The sequence below is a fragment of the Doryrhamphus excisus genome, chromosome 2 (assembly GCF_030265055.1).
Source record: "Doryrhamphus excisus isolate RoL2022-K1 chromosome 2, RoL_Dexc_1.0, whole genome shotgun sequence".
Taxonomy (NCBI): domain Eukaryota; kingdom Metazoa; phylum Chordata; class Actinopteri; order Syngnathiformes; family Syngnathidae; genus Doryrhamphus; species Doryrhamphus excisus.
In genome coordinates this window covers 26,918,647-26,945,285 of record NC_080467.1, presented here as the reverse complement: position 1 = coordinate 26,945,285, position 26,639 = coordinate 26,918,647, and the positions used below count along the sequence as shown (strand labels likewise).

Sequence of the window (26,639 nt, the reverse complement as noted above, 5' to 3'; positions counted from 1 at the left end):
TGACAGGCATGCTCTGCTGTTTTTAAGGATCTCCCACAAAAAACACTTGTCAAAGATCCCCTATACGACAGGCATGTGCTGCTGTTTTTAAGGATCTCCCACAAAAAAACACTTGTCAAAGATCCCCTATACGACAGGCATGCTCTGCTGTTTTTAAGGATCTACCACAAAAAAACACTTGTCAAAGATCCCCTATATGACAGGCATGCTCTGCTGTTTTTAAGGATCTACCAAAAAACAAAACACTTGCCAAAGATCCCCTATATGACAGGCATGCTCTGCTGTTTTTAAGGATCTCCCACAAAGAAACAGTTGTCAAAGATCCCCTATACGACAGGCATGCTCTGCTGTTTTTAAGGATCTCCCACAAAGAAACAGTTGTCAAAGATCCCCTATACGACAGGCATGCTCTGCTGTTTTTAAGGATCTCCCACAAAAAACACTTGTCAAAGATCCCCTATACGACAGGCATGCTCTGCTGTTTTTAAGGATCTACCACATAAAAAAACACTTGTCAAAGATCCCCTATATGACAGGCATGCTCTGCTGTTTTTAAGGATCTACCACAAAAAAAACACTTGTCAAAGATCCCCTATACGACAGGCATGCTCTGCTGTTTTTAAGGATCTACCACAAAAAAACACTTGTCAAAGATCCCCTATATGACAGGTATACTCTGCTGTTTTTAAGGATCTACTAAAAAATCACTAGTCATTGATCCTGTATGCCATAGGACCACATGCAAGTCAAAGATCCTCTATATGCCAGTAGCACACTGCTGTTTTTAAGGACTTACTACAAAAACCCTAGTCAGTGATCCTGTACGCCATAGGACCAGATCAAGTCAAAGATCCTCTATATGCCAGGAACACGCTGCTGTTTTTAAGGACCTACTACAACAACACTAGTCAGTGATCCTGTATGCCATAGGACCACATGCAAGTCAAAGATCATCTATATGCCAGGAGCATCCTGCTGTTTTTAAGGACCTGCTGCAAAAATATGAATCATAGATCCTCTATATGAAAGGAGTCCTCTGCTGTTTTTAAGCAAATACTTCCAAAATAATTATCAAAGATCTGTTATATGACAGGAGTGGTGTGCCGTTTTTGAGGATCTACTACAAAAACACTTAAATATATTCTTTATGAGAGGAGCTCCTAGTGAGTCAAAGATCCTCTCTATGACAATGAGTGTTCCATCCATCCATTTTCGAAACTGCTTTCTATCCTCACTGCTGGAGCCTATCCCAGTTGTCTGCTGTTTTTTAGCACATACACCAAAAATGCTAGTCAAACATCATTCATATGACAAGGGTGCTCCACTGTTTTTAAGCACATACAGCAAAAATGCAGTCAAATATCCTCTACATGACAGAAGCATTCTGCAGTTTTTTAGGGTTTACCCCGAAAACACTCATCAAATATCATCTTGCTGTTTTTAAGCACATATTAGCGCAAAACGCTTGTCAAATACTGTACTTTGGTTGATTTGCTGTTTTTAAGAACCTGCAAAAATATACAAGTCAAGGTCATCAAAGATGCTGTATAAGACAGAAGTGCTGTTTTTTTAGAACCGACTGCAAAAGCCTCATCAAGAACCTTTTTTGTGACAGGAGCCCTTTGCTGTTTTTAAGAACCTGCAAAAAATGGATGAAAGATCCTCTATATGACATAATCAACTTCCTCCTTAAGTACTCTTTTAAATGACTGTGTACTGTGTCACCCCCATGCTGTAGGTGGCGGTACTGCGCAGTACAAGCAAACAAGACATGGCAGCTATTTGTATGCGCAATAAGAACGTAGATCACAGTCACATTTCCTGCTACAAAACGACGTGTGTATTGGCAGGTTCAAAAAGTCATGTGATTATAGCTACTGTACTTCGCAGCATGTGTGTGTATGTGTGTATGTGTGGCGTGCTTTGACCTTCACGTCCCGCGGGTCTGCTGGCAGCCATTTATCTTTTATTCATTGTGCCATTTGCGAGCACGCAGCCGGCTTGTCTGGCTGGCATTGACGCTTGTCAAAACTGTGGCGTAATGTGCCGAGCGTGCCGCTCCCACGACCACAATCCAATCAAAACGTCTCTCTTTTACCACCAAATCAGCCATGGCGGGTATCGGTCACGTGACCGCCGCCTCTCTGATTAGCAGCACTGAAAAGTCACATGAAGTATGTCATTCATTCATTTTATATGCCATGTCATGCCAATCCATGGTACAGTACATATGTGAAGATGTGTAGCGAAGCCTGCTATGTAGTTTTGTTTTCAAAATCGTCAGCTGTCATTGTCAACATGTTACTATGGTACACATAATGTCATTGCATGGTCATATCACCTCGTACTTCAGTACGCGGTACACTATTTAAAAAAAACTATTATAGAAAGCAGGAAGTGAACAAATGTAACAGTTATTGATTGTAAAAGTAAACCGTATTGTGGAAAGCAGGAAGTGAACAAATGTAACAGTTACTGATTGTAAAAGTAAACCGTATTGTGGAAAGCAGGAAGTGAACAAATGTAACAGTTACCGATTGTAAAAGTAAACTGTATTGTGGAAAGCAGGAAGTGAACAAATGTAACAGTTACCGATTGTAAAAGTAAACTGTATTGTGGAAAGCAGGAAGTGAACAAATGTAACAGTTACTGATTGTAAAAGTAAACTGTATTGTGGAAAGCAGGAAGTGAACAAATGTAACAGTTACTGATTGTAAAAGTGAACTGTATTGTGGAAAGCAGGAAGTGAACAAATGTAACAGTTACTGATTTAATAGGGGTAGGATTTAATAAGCTTTGCTTCTTCCTACTCCTTTTGGACATGTGGAACTGGGAACTGATTATGGGATGCATTCAATTGTTATCTGATGCATGTTCAAATGAAAAATAACCATTACCATTTTCGGTACGTGACAATTTTTTTTTTTAATTAAACTATATTAGGAAAGCAGGAAGTGAACAAATGTAACAGTTACTGATTGTAAAAGTACCAGATGGAGGGGTAGGATTTAATAAGCTTTGCTTCTTCCTACTCCTTTTGGACATGTGGAACTGGGAACTGATTATGGGATGCATTCAATTGTAATCTGATGCATGTTCAAATGAAATAAAACCATTACCATTGTTAAGACATCATAAAAATGCACTTATGCATAATATGGGACCTTTGGGTTTATATATATTTATATTTTGGCTGCTAAATCTGCCTAGCAACTGACGTTTGACTGCCTAAAAGTGGTGCAGCAGGGATAATTTATTCTTCTTTCTAACAAATAGCTGCACACAAAGAAACCCACTCATTGCTTCTCTGCTGGATCTTCCTGAGATAAGAGCCAACAGCATCTTGATGGAACGTTGTGACAGCAGATGTTAGTAACATTGTCAGAGGAGACGTCACCTCCGTGTCCAACAATAGCAGCACTTTGACTCCTGACCTCAGCCTTATGCTGGGATCCATGGGAAGGTGTCTTGTAAGGCGTAAACCTCGCTGTCTTCCGTGGGAATGACACCTGTGTGATGTTCTCGTCCACCACGTCCTATTAAAGCCACCTCAGCGGGGGAAGGATTCCCAGTCAGTGCCGTGGAGACGTTCAAAGACCACGGCACCGATTTGGTGTTTTTTTTGGGGGTTTTTTCTCCCATGATGCAATTCTCCATGAGTGTTTGCAAGCGTTGCATGCAGTTGTATAAACCATGCTTCCTTCGACATTTCAACGCTCATAAGATGTTTGGCTTTAACGTCTAAATCTGCGGCTTTCTTCTTCTTTGCAGATGACAACTGCAGGCTGAGCGACTACCGAAGGCTCAAAGCCAAGATGCTGGACCTCTACGACAAAAGATACATGGGTTCCAAGGTTCACGGGGTCCACAGGGACAACATGGCTGTCAGGAAGCAACTGGTCGATAAAATGTTCAAAGGCTTCGATGCAGACGGGAACGCGCACATCTCGACAGGAGAGCTTTCACAGGTAAAGCAGATACTGCATTCACGTCTGAGTCCATTTCCTCTTTACACCAAATGGATCCAAATGATTCTATCAAGTGGATTAGCGGTTTTGGAATCAGTCCGGTTTTGCAATCAGGCCCTAAAAACGGCACAGTGCTCCAGCCATGTAAAGGATCTTTGACTAATATGTATTTGTTTTAGATTTTATGACTAAAAGTGACTGTCGGAAATGTGCATTTTTAGCCTTAAACACAACAGAACACATCTTACTAATAAAGGATCTTTGATGAGCATTTTTGGGGATCTTTGACAGTCATTTGTGCAGTAGGTGCTTTAAAAACAGAAGAGTACTCCTGTCATATGGAGGATTATTGACTAGCATTTTTGCAGTAAGTCCTTAAAAACAGTAGAGTGGAGAGGTCTTGTCTGATAGAGGATCTTTGACTAGTTTTTTTTTGCAACAGGTCCTTGACTCATTCGCTACCAAAGACTTTTTTTTTTTAGACGTTCATTCATTCATTCATTTTCTACCGCTTATCCTCGCGGGGGGTGCTGGAGCCTATCCCAGCTGTCTTCGGGCGAGAGGCGGGGTACACCCTGGACTGGTCGCCAGCCAATCACAGGGCACATATAGACAAACAACCATTCACACTCACATTCATACCTATGGACAATTTGGAGTCGCTAATTAACCTAGCATTCAACCTGGAATGAAAACCCACACATGCACGCACACAGATATGGCCGAGGGGGGGATTGAACCCTGGTCTCCTAGCTGTGAGGTCTGTGTTCTAACCACTCAACCACCGTGCAGCCGGTTTTTAGACTTTTTTTTTTTCAACTCGACTTTCAATATATATGGATTAATTTGTGTCTTTTTTGTAGGAATGTCGCCTTTTTTGTTGAGAAATTATATTTTGCTGAAACTTACCAATGTTCTACTGCTGATTACTAAGGAACAGGAAAGGGGAGCTTCATGAAAGATGAGAGTTTAACCTTTATTTTGGTATACGCCATGTCTAGATTGCACCAGAACACAATATTTTGTGTGCCAGTCCAAATCATCAATGAGTTAAAAACAACTTAGTTCTCCTGCCATAATTAGGATCTTTGACTAGGGTGTGTTAGTTTTGTTTTTTATGACAAAAATTATCGGTACTGATAATTATCTGCCCGATATCAGCATAAAAATGCGATATCGGTTGATATCGGTATCTGATTTTTTTCCAGGTCAGGAAACCGATTTTGTATTTTCCTGCTGATATCGGGCAGATGATTATCGGAACCAATAATTATCAGACATCTCTAATTTTTTTGTCATAAAAACCAAAACTAACATACACTAGTCAAAGATTCTTTAATCGGGTATCGGAAATTGAGAGTTGGACAACATCGGTTTTCAGCAAAAAAAGCCAATATCGAACATCTCTACTAAAAATAACTATTGGAGATGTGAGCAAGTGCTATTATTATTGCTATTATTGTTAATATATGATATGAATATATACAGTATCATTACAGTTTAATTTGCCGTGAGCTGAGTCCATCTCAGGCCTCTTAAACCTTCCCTCTGGTTGTTGCTGTTACATCTTTAGAAAAGCAATAGGCGGGGGTCAAAAGATCCCGGTTGTCATCGGGGGCGGCGGCCTTTTAACGTTGCTTCCCGCCACGCAGGTGAAAGGAGCAGCCATTGAAGTCGTGCATCTCCTGGTAGGTGAGGAGACCATGACGTTTCTCATGGGGTTTGCCTTTTGTTTCGCTTTGTCAGGGCCCTCTTCTTTCTTTTTGGAAATCAATTTTCATCTACTGCAGCTTTGCTTTAAAGCGCTCAAATAACTGTGCAAGTAAAATGGCATCTTTTCATAATATTTACATATTTTTACATGTTTTTACATTTTACACCCTGCTTGTGTCAGCCTGACAGGAATCAGCGCCTGCTGAGCCAAACGCTAAGTCAATAAAAGAGGATGTGCTGTGTTGTTTTTTTTTTTTTATTTGATAGGATTTGGGAGACATGTTTCCCGAATGTGACTTTGGACGTGCCCTTTACGAGCCTGCTTGCTGCATTTTCATCTCAATTTGCTACAAAAAGAAAATTAAAAGCGATTCGTGTGTCGTGTCTGTGCTAGGACATCACTTATTAGCAGTAAGAGTATCTCTTAAAGGTCGCCCATTATGCAAAAGTGACTTTTTCATCATATGCTAACAGTAATTCCTGTCCCTAGAGCCTGTTGATGAGCACCAAACGTGGGAAAAATTATCATCTTCCTCACTTGGCCATTTCAGGCGTCGCTACACATCTTAAAATGCAGCCTGAAACTATCCAGTCAGTCAGCTACAGACAATGGGAGCTTTTTTTTTGTCAGTGAATAGGCTAACCTAGCATGATGTTGCTGTTAGCACTGTAGCATACATAGTATAACATGTTTGCTGTTTTTAAGAATTTCCTGCAAAAATGTGCTGCTTTTAAAAAAAAAAGCAAGAAAAGAAAAGAAAAGCAGGCTTCACTACACAACTTAAAATAAATACCAGAGTTCATCCATTTTTTCTTTGATGAACCTAGCATGATTTTGCTGTTAAAATGTGTAATGTTAGCACTTTAGCTCACATAGCTGTGCTAGTGTTGCTGACATCCTGTCCCACTTTGTATTTCTTTAGGAAAAATGCTAGTCAAAGATCCTCTATGTGACAGGAGTGCTCTGTTGTATCTATGATTTTGACTGCAAAAACGCAAGTACAAGATCATCTATACACTAGGAATGCTCAGCACAATATAAATCAAGGTGTGCTGGAGCCAATCCCAGCTGTCTTCGTACACCCTGGACTGGTGACCAGCCAATCACAGGGCACATATAGACAAACAACCATTCACACTCACATTCATACCTATGGACAATTTGGAGTCGCTAATTAACCTAGCATGTTTTTGGAATGTGGGAGGAAACCGGAGTACCCGGAGAAAACCCACGCATGCACGGGGAGAACATGCAAACTCCACACAGAGATGGCCGAGGGTGGAATCAAACTCGGGTCTCCTAGCTGTGAGGTCTGTGCGCTAACCACACGACCGCTGTGCAGCAAACACTAGTCAAAGATACTTTATTTATGCTGTTTTTATGGACCAATTGCAAAAATGGTTGTCTTAGATTCTATAATCTGCCAGGAGTCCAAAACCACAATTAAAAAGCAGGCTTTGCTACACGTCTTAAAATACAGCATGACAGTTTGCCAACTATCCGTCAGTGAACTACATTTGTGGGAGCTTGATGTTTTTCTTAAATGACTCATATAACCTAGCATGATGCTGCTGTTAAAATGTTAGCATTTTAGCTGTAGCAATGCTAGTGTTGCTAACATTTGTTTTCATGTTTAATGTTTGTTGTATGTGATATGTACTGTAAGTCCAAATACTATGAGACTGAAATTGGACCAAAAATAGATTTGAAAATTAATCTGCAAATGAGGTGAGGTGACATCAGCCTGAAAAGTTTGACGAAAGTTTTGCTGTCTATGAAGTGACAAAACAGAAAAGTTGCTACGGTGTCTTCATGGGTGTGATAAATCACGTAATGAGCGTCTTTAGGGGAGATAGTCTTCATGGCTTCGTTTTTTTTTTTTTTTTTTTTTCCTTTTTGAGAGCAATTACTGAAAGTCTCTGGGAGGAAGAAGAAGAGTTTGCCTTTTTCTCAGCACAAAGGAAGCAGACTTGGGCTAACAAGCTCATTGCACATCTGTTGAGGCGCCGTGTGATCCAACCTCCGCGTCTTCACATACAATTACACTTTCTGGGTTATTTGCTGGCAGGATACGCCAGAAACCATGTACACTTACAGTAAAAGCACTAGACTGGGGCTGTCAAATGATTACACATTTTAAAGCAGATTAATCACGGTTTTCAAATTAATTAATCATGATTAATGACAAATTATAGGGCAAATCAAATGAATAGATGGTACACATGTCTGAAAATCTATTTACCTAATACTGCTTTATTTAATTATCGCCTGGAGTCAGCTGGGATAGGCTCCAGCATACCCCCCACGACACTAGTGAGGTTACACGGCACAGAAGATGGATGGATGGTTCCTAATAGCAGATTATTTGAATCAGACATGAACTGTTGCCTTCAAAAACACCACGTCATTTAAGATTAATTAACATGTTTTTAGTTAATTGTATGGGATTTCCCGGCATCATTAAATGCAATCTAATGTTGTAACTAAAAAATGCATTCCTGAACATTTATTACTATCTGTTTTTTTTCAGTTTAGTACCGTATTTTCTGGCCTATAAGTCGCTCCGGAGTATAAGTCGCACAAGGCCAAAAATGCATAATTAGGTAGAAAAAAAACATATATAAGTCGCTCCGGAGTATAAGTCGCACAAGACCAAAAATGCATAATTAGGTAGAAAAAAACATACATAAGTCGCACAAGGCCAAATTTGCATAATTAGGTACAAAAAAACCATACATAAGTCACACCGGAGTATAAGTCGCACAAGGCCAAAAATGCATAATTAGGTAGAAAAAAAAACATACATAAGTCGCACCGGACTATAAGTCGCACAAGGTCAAAAATGCATAATTAGGTAGAAAAAAACATACATAAGTCGCACTGGAGTATAAGTCGCACAAGGCCAAAAATGCATAATTAGGTAGAAAAAAACATACATAAGTCGCACAAGGTAAAAAAAATGCATAATTAGGTAGAAAAAAACATACATAAGTCGCACAAGGTAAAAAAAAATGCATAATTAGGTAGAAAAAAACATACATAAGTCGCCCCGGAGTATAAGTCACACAAGGCTAAAAATGCATAATTAGGTAGAAAAAAAACATACATAAGTCGCTCCGGAGTATAAGTCGCACAAGGCCAAAAATGCATAATTAGGTAGAAAAAAAACATACATAAGTCGCTCCGAAGTATAAGTCGCACAAGGCCAAAAATGCATAATTAGGTAGAAAAAAAACATACATAAGTCGCTACAGAATATAAGTCGCACAAGGCCAAAAATGCATAATTAGGTACAAAAAAACATACATAAGTCGCTCCGGAGTATAAGTCGCACAAGGCCAAAAATGCATAATTAGGTGGAAAAAAACATATATAAGTCGCACAAGGCCAAAAATGCATAAGAGGTGTAAGATATGCTAACACAATGCTTATTCAGCTACACTAAAAATAAACATGAACAGAAAAGGTGTCCAGTGTTTATGTTACATAAAGTTTTTTCATTTCTAAGTCGCTCTGGAGTATAAGTCGCAGGAGCAGCATACATAGTATAACATGTTTGCTGTTTTTAGGAATTTCCTGCAAAAATGTGCTGCTGTTTTTTTTAAAGCAAGAAAAGAAAAGCAGGCTTCACTACACAACTTAAAATAAATACCAGAGTTTATCCATTTTTTCTTTGATGAACCTAGCATGATTTTGCTGTTAAAATGTGTAATGTTAGCACTTTAGCTCACATAGCTATGCTAGTGTTGCTGACATCTGTGTCCACCTGTCCATCTTTGTATTTATTTTTTGTTTAGGAAAAATGCTAGTCAAAGATCCTCTATGTGACAGGAGTTCTCTGTTGTATTTATGGTTTGACTGCAAAAACGCAAGTCCAAGATCAAGATCTTTTTTCGTTTATAAGTCGTTCTGGAGTATAAGTCGCAGGAACAGCCAACCTATGAAAAAAATGTGACTTATAGTCCGGAAAATTATTTATTATTTATTATTATTTGGCAAATAAATAATAAAATTTCTGTTTCGGTATGCTTTCTCTTTGCATAACGGGTGGGCTAATCGATTTTTAAGCTGGATATTTTTCAACATATTTCATATATTGTATGGGCATTAAATGAAAGGTTGAATTGAACAATGATCCCTCTGACATTGACTAGAACGTATAATATTTTCTAGTTTTTCACAAAGGAAGAAACCATGGCATTTTTCATCCTTGATGTTTTTGTCCCAAGGCAGCATTGAACACAATCCGATTGGGACACAAAGCCACCTTGTTAACTTTGGGATGTTTGTGAAACTTTTGGTCTCTGATCTTATGTCTGATTGTGAATGCGACTCTCTGAAGGTCATCAAGCACGAGGGTCTATCCAAGGACGTGGGCAAGTGCTCGTTGTTCGATCTGCTCAAGTACAGCGACGTGGACGATGATGAGCTGCTGACAAAGGAGGAGTTCTACACCGCCTTCGGTAGGTTTTGCATTGTGGCGCGCTTCCATGGATACCGATAATGGAATCATAACCCGGAAAGGGAACAATGGGAATAAGATGCTGATGTCTTTATATCAGGAGCAGTGAGGACGTACGTATTTCAGTACCCTGCTCATTTTGTATGTTTACCCCCTTTCAAAGATACAGTAATTTTACACATATTCAATAGGGCTGTCAAATAATTTAAAAAGATTAATCAGATTAATCAGTTCTTTAATAGATTAATCATGATTAATCACCATAAGCACAGCATTGTCAAGCATCAAAATAAAGCCCAATACAGAATTGAAGGCATTCAGAAGACGCATGCAAAGATGTGACGATATGCAGCATTCTACACCGGTCACTAGGTGTCAGTGTTGTTGCTGTAATGTTGGGTGACACACACAAGCAACACTTTTATTGTAGGTTTTAATGAGCTCACAGCAGGTCCAATAATCCATGCCGGTTCTGAACCCCCAACATCACTTCCCATCCGCCCCCCCACTCTTCTTACAGCAACGCACACGAGCATTTCTTATTTATATCTTATTTTATATTGGGTAATAGTCATGTAGAGGTGACTCTAGGGGTGTTATTTCATGTCTGGAGAGCTCTAATGATGTTGAAAACTATTTAGAAGTTGGTAAACAGGTTTTTTTATACTGTAGCTATAAACATATTCGTTCATTCATTTTGTACCGCTTTTTCTCACGAGGGTCGCGGGGGTGCTGGAGCCTATCCCAGCTGTCTTCGGGCAAGAGGCGGGGTAATAATAATAATAATACATTTTATTTGTATAGTGCTTTTCAATATACTCAAAGACACTTTACAGAAAAATGGAGTACATTTTCCAGGTACACCCTGGACTGGCCGCCAGCCAATCACAGGGCACATATAGACAAACAACCATTCACACTCACATTCATACCTATGGACAATTTGGAGTCGCTAATTAACCTAGCATGTTTTTGGAATGTGGGAGGAAACCGGAGTACCCGGAGAAAACCCACGCATGCACATGGAGAACATGCAAACTCCACACAGAGATGGCCGAAAGTGGAATTGAACCCTGGTCTCCTAGCTGTGAGGTCTCTGTGCTAACCACTCAATCGCCGTGCAGCCCGTATTGAACTTATATTGATCCATATCGATCCATATTCTAAATTTCTGAGGTATAACATTTGAGTGTTAAGTTGCTGTGTGACGATTTTGTTAAAACTTTAAATATGTTTGTTTGTTTGATAGATTAAAAAGACCCTGTGATTCAAAGATTGCTTTCTTAAGGGTTTTTTAATTTGCCACATATATCCATTTTTGATTTGGTTGAGTAACCATTCACACTCATATTCATACCTATGGACAATTTGGAGTCGCTAATTAACCTAGCATGTTTTGGGAATGTGGGAGTGTGGGAATGTGCACGACCAACGTGCAGCCCCACTATAAAAATAGGAATCACACTTTACAGAAATTGGCTTGTCTGGAACCAATAAACCGCAATAAACGAGGGATTACTGTATATTTTAACAGCAAATGGATTTAAATTTCCATTAGAACGTGAACTTGATGAAGTGGTTCCGAAAGTTGCGTTATCCAAAAGTGTGAAGCTTATGTTTGGTCCACCGGGGTGTTCTGATGAATGTGTTGCCAAAGCAAGCAGGTCACAACAACTCATTAGGCATTATGGCGCCAGATGCTCCACAAAAGGCAAACATGTGTGCACCAGATTCCTCCTTTTGTTCCTGCATGTATCTTTCATGATTCCTTCCTGTCTGACATTTGCAGCGGGATCAGTATCTTCATACGGGATCTCCTGTGACATTTGGCGGGAGTGACACATTTAGCAGGAGCGCGAAGGGTGCGGGGGGGTGGTGGTGGTGGGGGGGGGGCTCACAAGGCATCGTCTTCATCTCATCACCTCGGTGGAGAGTCGACCCAGCAGGCGACACGGAGTTGCAGCAGCAAATAGCAACATGAAGGAGGGCGAGTGCGTAGGTGCAAAGCTCTTCAAGCTCTTCAAACTCCAACCAATCTGGGGACCGTCGTGCCGCCTTGAAGGGGCCACTTCTCCCCTTTTCATCTTCGACTTCCAGCTCAGCTTCTCACAAAGAAGACGCAACACCCTTAATGAGATCACGGTGCCATACTTGCTTTTTAACATTTTTTATTTAGCTCCGCCCACGCTAGCTGTAACGATGCGTTAATCATCTGCAAAGAAGTTCAAGCACCTGCTTGGACTTTTTTTTCCTCCAAAACTCATTTTGGAGTGGCCAATTAACCTAGCATGTTTTTGGAACATGGTAGTTTGGGTGAAGAGGCGCTCACAGTGAAGTTGACACCTTTGGCCACTTCAGGCTTCGCTACACATCTTAAAATGCAGCCTGAAACTATCAAGTCAGTCAGCTACTTTTTTGTTGTTTTTTGCTGTTTTTAGGAATTTCCCTCAAAAATGTGCTGCTTTTTTATTAAAAAAAAAAAGCAAGACAAGAAAAGCAGGCTTCACTACACAACTTAAAATAAATACCAGAGGTCATCTGTTTTTTTCTTTGATAGCATGATTTTGCTGTTAAAATGTGTAATGTTAGCACTTGTGCTGGAGCCTATCCCAGCTGTCTTTGTACACCCTGGACTAGTGGCCAGCCAATCACAGGGCACATATAGGCAAACAACCATTCACACTCACATTCATACCTATGGACAATTTGGAGTCGGCAATTAACCTAGCATGTTTTTGGAACATGGTAGTTTGGGTGAAGAGGCGCTCATAGTGAAGTTGACACCTTTGGCCACTTCAGGCTTCGCTACACATCTTAAAATGCAGCCTGAAACTATCAAGTCAGTCAGCTACAGACATGGGAGCTTTTTTTGTTGTTGTTTTTTGCTGTTTTTAAGAATTTCCTGCAAAAATGTGCTGCTTTTCTATTTGAAAAAAAAAGCAAGAAAAGAAAAGCAGGCTTCACTACACAACTTAAAATAAATACCAGTGTTCATCTGTTTTTTCTTTGATGAACATAGCATGATTTTGCTGTTAAAATGTGTAATGTTAGCACTTGTGCTGGAGCCTATCCCAGCTGTCTTCGTACACCCTGGACTGGTGGCCAGCCAATCACAGGGCACATATAGACAAACAACCATTCACACTCACATTCATACCTATGGACAATTTGGAGTCGCTAATTAACCTAGCATGTTTTTGGAATGTGGGAGGAAACCGGAGTACCCGGAAAAAAACCCACGCATGCACGGGGAGAACATGCAAACTCCACACAGAGATGGCCGAGGGCGGAATTGAACTCAGGTTTCCTAGCTGTGAGGCCTGCGCGCTAACCACTCATCCACCGTGCAGCACAACAACCAATATTCATCCATTCATTCATTTTCTGCCACTTATCCTCACAAGGGTTGCGGGGGTGCTGGAGCCTATCCCAGCTGTCTTCGGGCGAGAGGCGGGATACACCCTGGACTGGTGGCCAGCCAATCACAGGGCACATATAGACAAACAACCATTCACACTCACATTCATACCTATGGACAATTTGGAGTCTCTAATTAACCTAGCATGTTTTTGGAAGGTGGGAGGAAACCGGAGTACCCGGAGAAAACAAGCTCCACACAGAGATGGCAGAGGGTGGAATTGAACCCCGGTCTCCTAGCTGTGAGGTCTACGCGCTAACCACTCGTCCACCGTGCAGCCCTCAGTGTCAACATCGTCAAAAAAATGATCCGACTATGCAAAATATCGTCAGCGCCGCCGCTAAACTGAGTCACTCGTTGTGTCCGGAGCAGCTGTGGGATTTCAACGTTCCGGCATGAGAGCGGCACCTGTTAATAAGGAAGCGCACCTTTGTAGAGCCAGCATGGTGTGGCAACATTGTTTGTCATGGCGAGAGATAGTGCCTTAAAGCCCATGCATTATTCAAAGGCTCCTAGAAGGCGCTCCGCAATCAATTTGCCTCAGCTTGCGGCAAAGGAAGCCGTCTGGCACAAGCGATGTCTTTTAATTAGATGATGCCACTGATAGGAATGCTGATAGGCGGCCTCTTGCCACCGTCAAATAACTCGCTGAATGACGGCCGTGGCGGCGTCGTGGCTAAGGAGATAAAGTCTCATCTATCACAAAGCGTTGTTAGTTTTGAGTCGTGTGACGGTCGGTCTGTACCGGCGACACAAAATGCATAGAGGTCTTGCAGCATTAGCGGCGGCGCCGTCTCGCAATGGGGGGGGTCATGAGTTCATATCGCAAATGAGCGTCAATTTGTACAGCCAACTCTCAGCAGCATGCAGCTGTAATCACGTGTAAACATGGATCTCTTATACTCGTTCCTACTTTGAATGCAGGAGTAATGCTGGGTGATATATTACTGATTGTCGCTGATGATAATCATTATTACATCATAAACAGTCCCTTACATAATTACATCACATTACATTATCACCAATGAGGCATTTATTAAGGGTGCCGTTAACACGCTGCAGGGTGTTCCTCAGTTTTAAAAGGAAAACTGCACTTTTGGGGGACTTGAACACGCGTTTTTCTCTTTTCTGTGTGTGCTGTAAAGGTTTAAAAACAGATGAAACAGCTCATTACTGCGAGTAATGGGAAACATATTAAGCCTTCTGAAAAAGACTCCAAAAAGCAGCAAAAATTCTCCATTTATTTAGAATGTGACTTACATATTAACCAAGCTACAGTGACTATTATTATTATTTTGGTATGTGACAAAAATAAAATATTTTTTGTTTTTTTTACAATATTAGGAAAGCAGGAAGTGAACAAATGTAGCAGTTACTGATTGTAAAAGTACCAGATGGAGGGGTAGGATTTAATAAGCTTTGCTTCTTCCTACTCCTTTTGGACATGTTAACTGTGAACGGATTATGGGATGCATTCAATTGTAATCTGATGCATGTTCAAATGAAATAAAACCATTACCATTACCATTTTCGGTACGTGACAAAAAAAATAACTATATTAGGAAAGCAGGAAGTGAACAAATGTAACAGTTACTGATTGTAAAAGTACCAGATGGAGGGGTAGGATTTAATAAGCTTTGCTTCTTCCTACTCCTTTTGGACATGTGGAACTGGGAACTGATTATGTGATGCATTCAATTGTAATCTGATGCATGTTCAAATGAAATATAACCATTACCATTATCGGTACGTGACAAAATTATTATTTTTTTTAATTAAACTATATTATGAAAGCAGGATGTGAACAAATGTAACAATTACTGATTGTAAAAGTACCAGATGGAGGGGTAGGATTTAATAAGCTTTGCTTCTTCCTACTCCTTTTGGACATGTGGAACTGTGAACTGATTATGGGATGCATTCAATTGTAATCTGATGCATGTTCAAATGAAATTAAATCATTATTATGATTATTAACACATTCAATCCCAGCATATCTCATTTATAATGAGTATCCGGCTCATCCCTATCATTTAGTATTCTTTGTGATTGATTCATGACGGGCCTGCCCACGGAGCAATAGCAGCCATTCCCTAGTGTCAGCCAAGGTCGTGGGCCCATTGAAAATTTCCTCTGGAATTTTTCTTTCAGTCGGAATGTTACTGCATTAGTTACATTTTAAAAGATGTTGTTGTTTATTCATAGTCTGCCAGTCTTTAGAATGGAGACTGGTTACAGCGCCCCTGCAGGTTGTAGCCAAGTAGTGCAATGCATTTCAATTGCCTAAATTTACCTTTAGTTATTCTTAGCAATCAATAATTGATGGTCCTGCCTGTGGAGCAATAACAGCCACTCACTGCTGCCTCTTCCTTCCTCTAGTTGACTATTATATCCATTCCATAACGCAACTACGGTCGCATTTTAGGCTGAATGAGTCAGTTAGAGGTCAAATGAATGAAGTTAAATGCTAGTGTATTAATGATTTGTTCATAGTTTGCCGGTTATTCATCATATTTGTAGTAGTGTTACTGAAAAGCATTTCTTACGATTGGAGACAGCAAATTATAACCAGGAAGCAATCCTGGTATTCCGACAGTAAGAAAAAAACACAACTATGACAGTTTAAGCTCATGGAAAGTGTCACCAAACTAAAAGGAAGGTCACAGAGATGGATGAGAGGACTGAGTACTGCAGGACTGCAGTTGTGTTATTTTTTTTTTTTTTGGTATGTGTTTGCTTGTCTTTCCCCCAGCGTCGAGCTGTGAAATGCTTGCAAACAAAGATAGCTGCAGTGAGCACGGAGAGGAAGGTCCGCCGTGTGCAGCCCACCAGGCACAAGCTGCCAAACAAAGCGGAAAGAAAAAGGTCACACTACAGTTTTTCACCAGCATGGAAAACTCCACTGGAATAGCAAAGTAAACCTTTGTCAGCTTGACAACGTCACACCTAGAAAAAAGCTGCAGTGACAGTGCCTTTTTTTTTTTTTACGTCACTTACACTCTGGAAGGTTTTAATCCATTAAAGAGACGGCGGCGTTATAAAACACCAATTAATGGATACTCAGGGTTTTTCGCTGTCAAAAAAACCCTGCTGGGAATTCATTCCGCTCGCTGCGAGGAGCACGGCAAAATGGTAATTCACGCTTCGTTATCCCAAATGTGCCTTTTCACTCGCTCCCTTAAGGCGGAAGGCATTAGAGAGATTTGAAATTAATTACGAGTCCTTCCTTTTTATGTTGTCATGTGATCTTCCAGGTCAACACGAGTCACAATTTCTTAACGAATGCTTACAAAAGTATCATTGCTTCATCATTTATTTGATGTTTATTTGATGTGGACATGACAGACCACATGCGTTGTTTGACTCTTTTAGCATGTGTGCTAATTAGCACCAGATACTGTATCCACGGGAGGCTTTTTCTGTACCATAGAACTTCCTGGTTACTGTTATTAAAGATCCGAAAGGAGGTAAAATATGTTGAAGAAACTGACTCAAGATAGCCAAGCATTGGCTTCGACTTTTAACACAAGAATTAACCTCTCGTTTGTACTTGGTATGCATGCCCATAAATTATGAATACCGTATAAACAAAAGTTAAGTGCAGGAAGAATATTACATTGTTACACCGAGGAAGGTCAACATCCTTTTTGTTTTTTCTTAGTTAAATTTTTTCATTATGTCTCTAAAGCTTCTGATGGCACTGTGTCAAAGAAAAGGAAAGCAAAAGTGAAAATTACACATCAAAAATGCTGAAGGAACGCCAACCATCAATTTAAAAAATAATGTTTTTTTTTTACCAAAATCTGCAAATTTGAGGAGACACAAAAATACTCATAAAGTGGAGAAACTTTTTCTGCATATTTTCATTAAAAAATAACTAATGAAATTTTAAAAATAAATATATGAATTTTAAATGTCATAGTCTAACAATGTATTTACATATGTATGATTTATTTTTTTTTATGATTTGGATATGTAAAAAAAAATCACATATTTTAGTTACAAAAAATGTGCTTTTTGTTAAAAAAATACTACTTATTTAATTTATTTAATTACACATCAAAAATGCTGAAGGAACGCCAACCATCAATTTCAAGAAGAATGTTTTTTTTTTTTTACTAAGATCTACAAATTTGAGGAGAGACAAAAAATACTCATAAAGTGGAGAAATTTTTTCTGCATATTTTCATTAAAAAAATAATTACATTTTAAAAATAAATATATGAATTTTAAATGTCATAGTCTAACAATATATTTACATATGTATGATTTATTTTATTTTTTAATGATTTTGATACGTTTAAAAAAATCACATATTTTAGTTACAAAAAATGTGCTTTTTGTTAAAAAAATACAATTTATTAAATTTATTTAATTTAATAAAAAAACAATTTTTACTTAATTAAAACATTTTTGTTAACCAAAAATCTGCCAATTAGCGTTTGACGGTCCAAGCCAGTCAAACCCAGTGACCGTCATGATGGGTAAAGGTGCTCTACTCCTATTTCATATTCCTATGAAATGAACAGTGATAACTAAGCGGTGCAGTGATGTCAGATTAGCAACTAACTGTCCATAAGCCAATAATTATATCATTATATTTTGTTTTAGAATATCTGTTGGACCATGACAAATAGCCACCAATGTCATTTTGAATTTTCTGCTTCCAACTTTGTAGAAAGTCTTTCCATAAGAGTGGAAAGTGCTGCAGCTGCAAAAGACAGACCAAATGTAAACGTAAGCTAAAACGCCCTGAGCATTGTCAGGTGATCCACGGCCGCGTCAGCCAACGTGCTGCCTCGGACTTGGTCGCACACACGGCACACCAGTGGACATCTGTTATTTGAAGTGTGCTTTCAGGAGGCAATCGGGCCTGGCTGTGCTGTATCTTAACATCTCTGCTCCCAGTGAAAACAGATAACCCTTCAATAGCCCAATAACACCCCCCCCCCCCCCCCGTCCTTCCCTAAGTGGACGCGGAAACGAGGCTGCAATCGAATAGAATGGGGATCGAACGCTTTGGCGTACACTTTGGAATACAAGCGTATGGGACAAAGTAAACAAAGTTGATGGCGCTTTTGTGGCGCCGCCATCTTGGACACTTACGATGAGAGAGATGTTTTTTTTCTGCAGTAAAGCAGCCTATTTTCAAATAAAATAAATATTAAAATGTAAAAATTAATATCATTTAATTTTAAAAAGAAATTAAATTAATGTAATATTTAAAAATATTTTGTACAAATCAATTAAATTAAAATTAATTTCAATGTATTAAAAATTTTTTTATATTGCTTTAAATATTGCTAACACAAGAATTAACCTCTCGTTTGTACTGGGTATGCACTCCCATAAATTATGAATACCGTATAAACAAAAGTTATGTGCAGGAAGAATATTACATTGCTACACCGAGGAAGCTCAACATCCTTTTTTTCAGTAAAATTTTCTCAGTAAAATTTTTCCCTTTTATTATGTCTCTAAAGCTTCTGATGGCACTGTGTCAAAGAAAAGGAAAGCAAAAGTGAAAATGACATATAAAAAATGCTGAAGGAACGCCAACCATCAATTTCACAAATAATGTTTTTTTTTTACCAAAATCTGCAAATTTGAGGAGACACAAAAAAAATACTCATAAAGTGGAGAAACTTTCTCCATATTTTAGCATATCTTCATAAAAAATTTTTTATTAAATTTTCAAAAATATATGAATTTTAAATGTCATAGTCTAACAATGTATTTACATATGTATGATTTATTTTATTTTTTTAATGATTTTGATATGTTAAAAAAATCACATATTTTAGTTACAAAAATGTGCTTTTTGTTAAAAAAAATACTACTTATTTAATTTATTTAATTACACATCAAAAATGCTGAAGGAACGCCAACCATCAATTTCAAAAAGAATGTTGTTTTTTTTTTTTTTACCAAAATCTGCAAATTTGAGGAGACACAAAAAATACTCATAAAGTGGAGAAACTTTTTCTCCATATTTCAGCATATTTTCATTAAAAAATAATTAATTAAATTTTTTAAATAAATATATTAATTTTAAATGTAATAGTCTAACAATGTATTTACATATATATAATTTATTTTATTTTTTTATGATTTTGATACGTTAAAAAAAATCACATATTTTAGTTACAAAAATGTGCTTTTTGTTAAAAAAAATACTATTTATTTAATTGATTTAATTACAAAATCAAAAATGCTTAAGGAACGCCAACCATCAATTTCAAAAAGAATGTTTTTTTTTTTTTAACCAAAATCTGCAAATTTGAGGAGACACAAAAAATACTCATAAAGTGGAGAAACCTTTTCTCCATATTTCAGCATATTTTCATTAAAAAATAATTAATTAAATTTTTTTAATAAATATATGAATTTTAAATGCCAGTCTAACAATGTATTTACATATGTATGATTTATTTTATTTTTTCATGATTTTGATATGTTAAAAAAATCACATATTTTAGTTACAAAAAATGTGCTTTTTGTTAAAAAAAAATACTACGTATTTAATTTATTTAATTACACATCAAAAATGCTGAAGGAACGCCAACCATCAATTTCAAAAATAATTTTTTTTTTTTACCAAAATCTGCAAATTTGAGGAGACACAAAAAATACTCATAAAGTGGGGAAACTTTTTCTCCATATTTCAGCATATATTGCTAATTTGCCCTGACACAAATTAGACACCGGGACCATTACAGGAGCCACTGTGGTTCGTTAGATAGAGGTGTTAATTACAGCATGAATCTGTGATTTTGCATTCTCCATTTTAATTTTAACAGCATTCCTTACGGCACAATAGCCATGGTAAAATTAGTCCAATTTGATCAGATTCTGCAGTACTCGTCACCCTTCGGGATTTTGCCACCACAGCTGCTCGGACACAAAAAAAAAAACTAAAAAAAAAAACTGGCATGATGTTGCAGCAGCGTTTCATTTGTAATCACATTAGAGGCGTTATTATGCTGCTAGCGTTTGTGGGTAGACGAAAGACAAATTGGTCGGTAAGTACGTGTCCTTTTTGCATTATAATGACATCCCACACAAACCAGTGAGGTACAGAGATACAGTCCCGGTTTCATTGTTTTCATGCTTGTAAAGTTGATGGTTCAATATCCCAACAAGGTTGCTGGCAATTTTGAGTGTTATCATGAATGTACTACATGCTTACAGGATGTATATAAAACCACTAAACTTTTTGATGTGTGTCTCATTACATGCAGTAATGAGCTGTCTCTTTTTAAATATGTTTTTATATCTTCAGAAGGCAAAAAAAAGGGCAAAATTCCAACAAAAGTGCAGTTTTCCTTTAAAGGTGTCCTTTTGTCTACAAAAGCAGCCTCTCTTATAAAGTGAGTTTAGTTTCAGGCCTGGAAGACAAACATAAGGGGAATTGAAGATCCACGTTGATGTTGTGCAGAGACTCCCTTTGTTTGGTTGCGGCGCTCGAGCAGCAGCAGCGGCGGCGGCGGCGGCAACTCAACATCAAAGACGAAAAAAAAAAAAAAAGAGTTTTCCTTAGGAAGACAAAAGGGACTTGTTTGTGTTTCATCGCTCAAACTATTTTCGATCTCTGTCAGAGATTTGGATGCGTTGGAGTCGTTCGTGTGCGGTATCAAAAACTGCAACCCGTCCTTGTTGTTCTTCTTTTGGGAAAGAGTGAATGAACGCAGCCATCCAAGATCAGAGAACGTTCGCTTGAATGTCTTTTCTGATGTTGATCTTTTTTTTTGACTTGATGCCCATGTGGCAGCGTGATGGAAAATACTTTTATCTGCACTCCAAAATGTTCAGTTTCCGCCATACGGACCCGAAGATTAGGCGAGCGCTTGAGAAGCAGCGCGTGATTGAGGGCTGAGTCAAAAGAGGTTGGCTAAGCAACCTCTCCGCAATTTGTCTTCATGTAGTCCACCCTTCGCCGTAGTCCTGCTGGCTCTTTTCCCTGACTAACTCCAATTTAAAACGAGACCGTGCCACCGCATCCCATTCTCGGAGTAAATCTAACACCTGAGCCTCGTCCTTTAACGCTAATTACAGCTCAACCGATGGAAGCTTGACCCCTTCCCGGGGGGGCGTTCAGTCATTCGAGCCTTAAAATCAGATGTAAAAGACAAGCTTCCTGCTTTGATAAGTCGCACACGGAATCTTCCATTCCGATCCAAGAGCATCTATCCTGGGACTTTCACTTTCCACCTTGCAGCCGAAGCGGCGGCGGAGAAGTTCACCAGGCTCCATCCTCCCCGGGGATCAGCGGCAAATCGAGTTTGTGGCTTGTAGCATATCCCGCGGGAGCGTTCGGCTACAAGGTGTCCGTGATTGAATGGTTAGGGACGACATTACTGGAATGAGATTTGGGATCCGCTGATCCAGCAGCCACCACCCGGACAAGGGGGACGCGTCGTGGCGAGCTGATCTGACGGCTTTGCTGGGATTCGGGATCCGAGGAGCGGGATGGACTGGATATCCGTGTCACATGAGGCCTAATTCCCACAAATCCAGGCTGGCATGAAGGGTGAACGTTTCAGTTAGGCAAACTTTTTTTTTTTTTTTAATATTGAATTACATTTCTCAGAGCATTGAATCCTGAGTCTGAAGGACTTGAGCCGTCCTACCTAGTCAGACTAGGATTGTCCCACGTAGTCGTTGAGCCTGCCTGGAAATGTAACTTTGTCAAAAGTTTTTAGAAGCGAAACAAATGAGAAGAATAAACTATTATTGCTGTTGCATATTACTACTGCAAATAATTCATATTACTGAAGAAAACAACAACAACACGCATCGGGAAGTTGCCTACAGCCACAGCTGTTAATATAATAACCTTTGACATTTTTTCCAAGACCTATGAAGCACAAATTCTTGTCTCACGATCAAGGTTGACATGCAGGGAAGAAACTTTCTCCGAGTTTTCCAAAGAGAAACAAATGAAACTTTTTCTTTAGCTTATTCATTCATTCATTTTCTACCGCTTTTTCCTGACGAGGGTTCACGGGGGGTGCTGGAGCCTATCCCAGCTGTCTTCGGGCAAAAAATGTGCTGCATTTTTATAAAAAAAAAAAAAAGCAAGAAAAGAAAAGCAGGCTTCACTACACAACTTAAAATAAATACCAGAGGTCATCCATTTTTTCTTTGATAGCATGATTTTGCTGTTAAAATGTGTAATGTTAGCACTTGTGCTGGAGCCTATCCCAGCTGTCTTATTACACCCTGGACTGGTGGCCAGCCAATCACAGGGCACATATAGTCAAACAACCATTCACACTCACATTCATACCTATGGACAATTTGGAGTCGCTAATTAACCTAGCATGTTTTTGGAATGTGGGAGGAAACCGGAGTACCCGGAGAAAACCCACGCATGCACAGGGAGAACATGCAAACTCCACACAGAGATGGCCGAGGGTGGAATTGAACCCTGGTTTTCTAGCTGTGAGGTCTGCACGCTAACCACTCGACCACTGTGCCGCCTTGTTTAGCTTATTCTTAATAAAATACCATAAGGACAGAAGATTACTGTTGCACATTTCTATCGCAAGGGCTCTATCGCAGGGCGGCACGGCGGTCTAGTGGTTAGCGCGCAGACCTCACAGCTAGGAGACCAGGGTTCAATTCCACCCTGTGTGAAGTTTGCATGTTCTCCCCGTGCATGCGTGGGTTTTCTCCGGGTACTCCGGTTTCCTCCCACATTCCAAAAACATGCTAGGTTAATTAGCGACTCCAAATTGTCCATAGGTATGAATGTGAGTGTGAATGGTTGTTTGTCTATATGTGCCCTGTGATTGGCTGGAGACCAGTCCAGGGTGTACCCCGCCTCTTGCCCAAAGACAGCTGGGATAGGCTCCAGCATCCCTGTGACCCTCGTGAGGAAAAGCGGTAGAAAATGAATGAATGATTTCTATCGCAAATAATTGCTATTAATGAATCAAACATGACATGGGAGTGACACAGGAGACAAACTTATAGAGTTAAAACAATCAGGAGGTTGCCTACAGCCACAGCTGGAAGTTACAATGTGGTTATGTAGATGCAGGTCAGACTTGGTGGTTAATTGTAGCATTTATGTTATGCTGATTTATTAATTTGGCATATCAGGTGTGAATTTGAAAGAGAAACAAATAAGAATTTGAGGTTTTTTGGTTTTTAACATTTGCCTTTTCCTGTTGCAAGTCATCACTTTTGCTGACTGAAACGGCACATGAGCGCAAAAGAAGAAGAAAACTTACACTAACAGAATAATAAAATAGAAGGTTGAAGGTGTCGGCGACTCGCCGGGCGTACACGATCTTAATCCTCTAATTTTGTTGTGATCCAGGCGTCAATTTACTGGGCCAACTGAGAGATTACCAGTCCTGACTCTGAGCCTCGCCAGTCTGTCAGCGCTGCGCTCTGATTGGACCGGTTGGGCTCTCGCAAGTTCACCCGGGTCGTCGGTCGCCGAACACGCCGAGCGGACCAAACCTCCAATTGGCTGAAAAGGTTATGAAAAAAACGACTTCCACAGGTCGCTGGAGGGTCGACGCTCGCTCTATCTTCAGCTGTTGCATTTCATGCCTCCAGGAGCAGAAACTAATGGAGTCTGTTTTACTCTGGTGTCACCGCTCGCGGCTGCAGAGAATGATTAGAATGCATTCTCTAACAAGCTGCGTTACATAACACAACTCAGTGATTTTACTCAGCTCTCTGGACACCCTGCCATCTTCTCAGATACGTTATTTTTTTCATTTTAGCCACCTTAAAGTGAAACAAGAAGCACATACGACCCGACTAACAGCATTACCCCTCTTCTGTCCTCAACAGACGTGTATCTGCTTGACCTCCCGGACCACCAGAAGGTTCTGGTGAAAACCGTAACCGTCGGCCAGAGCGCCGTGCTGACATGCGCCATCACCGGCGAGCACCGGCCGCCGATACTTTGGAGGAGGAACCGTCAGTATCTCAACTCCCTGAACCTCGAGGACATCAACGTAAGTCTAACACACAAAGCACAGACTGCCGGACATCCTGGAGTGACGCAGCAGAAACAAAATTGTACTTTATAGTTAATACAGAGTAGACTCCACCCATTATTAGTCAACAAATATGCATATTTGCCTACATTTACTGTAATATTCAATGAGACACACAAGCACCCGACTTGTTCACTGGAACAAAGATCCAAAATTGTACTTTATAGTTAATACAGAGTAGAGTCCACACATTATTAGTCAACAAATATGCATATTTGCCTAAATTTACTGTAATATTTGATGAGACACACAAGCACCCAACTTGTTCAATGGAACAAAGATCCAAAATTGTACTTTATAGTTAATACAGAGTAGAGTCCACCCATTATTAGTCAACAAATATGCATATTTGCCTAAATTTACTGTGATATTCGATGAGACACACAAGCACCCGGAACAACAACAACTGTTGTAGGATCTCAGAACAGACACAATAATCCCTAACCCTAACCATTACATCACTTCCTGTCCACCACCAACTCAGCTCCCCTAGCATCAGAACACATTTACAGCAACACAAACAAGCACAAGTCTTATTTATGTTTAATATATCTTATTTTCTCATATTATGTCAACTGCATTAGTTAATATGGGTGTAAAGGTGACTATAGGGGTGTTATTTTGTGTCTGCAAGGCTCTAATAATGAAAAACAGTATTTAAAAGGTTGGACGTTTTCTCTTCTTTTGAAAATATTTCATTTTTACTTGGCGGAAATTCACTTATCACGGTCAAACTAGTCAGAGCTTTTTTTCTTGTCACTCACACACACTTACAAGTGACTAGGAACAGACAGTAAGAGTTGTTAGCAAGCTAGCAACCAAGTCAGAAGTTATGATGCTTTTTTTGTAAGATAATAGTGGCCATTTATGCAATGAGTTTAAAAAATAGTGTTTAGTTTTACATTTTATTTATCAAGCAGTTGTTAAAAATATGATTCAATATGTGTCTTTCATAAAAGCAGCTAGTAAAACGACATCAGGAGGTTGCAAATTTGTAATTTTCCCCCAGCGACTCCATTGGGTATTCTGTAATTAATTAAGTAGCAGCTTTAATTGGAGCATTTCTGGTATGCCGATTCCGCCTCTTAACAAGGAATCAAACGGCTGCCCTTCCTGGTAGCTAAAAGTGTTGTGAAGTTGTTCTAATCACACGGACGTCGGTGATCTTTAGAGCTTTGGAGTCGGAAAAAGACATTTTAAAGGAAAGTATAGTTCTTGTTTCCACTCTCCGTCTGAGAGAGTTCCGAGTAGATGCTTGGCTGTTGTGACTTTTAGTACTTTGTGTTGAGACTCTGACAATAATCCAGGATGTCAGATGGTCTTCTGTGCTCACAGAGTGCTGGGAGGGACTGAGGTGGGATTTAAGGGCCGGGAAAAGAAAATGAAGGCGGATACCAAAGGGGTTCAAAGCCGACTTCTACAACAACGCTGTGGCGGACTGTGTGAATGTGTGTGTGTGTGTGTCAGCAGTAGTCCTGTGTATCAAGGGGAGATACCACAATGGACGTTTCCACTGTGTGTGTGTGCGTGTGGACGTGGGCGCCCGGTGATGCTGCAGTGCATAATGAAGTAAACACTGTCGCAGCAGATAAAGGGAGACACAGCCAATGTAACATTAAATGTTGATGACCCTTAAAATGAGAAGCGAGGAGCCCAGCTGTCCCCCGTCTTCTTCCTCGACACCGTCCTCTGACTGGAAAGCACGTCTGGACGAGGCCCCCGCTCACATTTAAATCCTTGATTGCCCCCTTCTCTTGCTCTCTCTGTCTCTCTCCATCATACATTGGAAGTGTCCTTGTGGGTAAAAAGATGTTTGCAAGGAGGCTCCACACGTCGAGTCAGATTATTTCTTCACACTTTGGCAGGATGAATGTGAGAGGAGTAAAATCAAAAAGGAAGGCTGTCGGAAGGTTGTCGCCGATTTTAAAAGTAGGTTTTTGTTTTCGTTTCTCAGCTTCTCTTTTGGGTGTAAAAGTCAGACGGAAAATTAGAGTACAGTGATTCCTTACTTGGAATTTTGCAGCTTCACTTTAAAATATTTCAATGAATAACTCAT

At 39.6% G+C, this 26,639-nt stretch overlaps 1 protein-coding gene across 3 annotated transcripts in view; it reads left to right on the top strand.

Moving 5' to 3' along the window:
* Positions 1-26,639, top strand: part of fstl5 (follistatin-like 5) — a 163,176-nt gene that overhangs the window by 86,088 nt on the left and 50,449 nt on the right. For all 3 annotated transcript variants that reach the window (XM_058049613.1, XM_058049606.1, XM_058049621.1), the window contains 3 exons: positions 3,772-3,968; positions 10,025-10,145; positions 24,375-24,541. In XM_058049613.1, the coding sequence (XP_057905596.1) occupies positions 3,772-3,968; positions 10,025-10,145; positions 24,375-24,541 (485 nt within the window). The remainder of the gene's footprint in view (positions 1-3,771; positions 3,969-10,024; positions 10,146-24,374; positions 24,542-26,639) is intronic.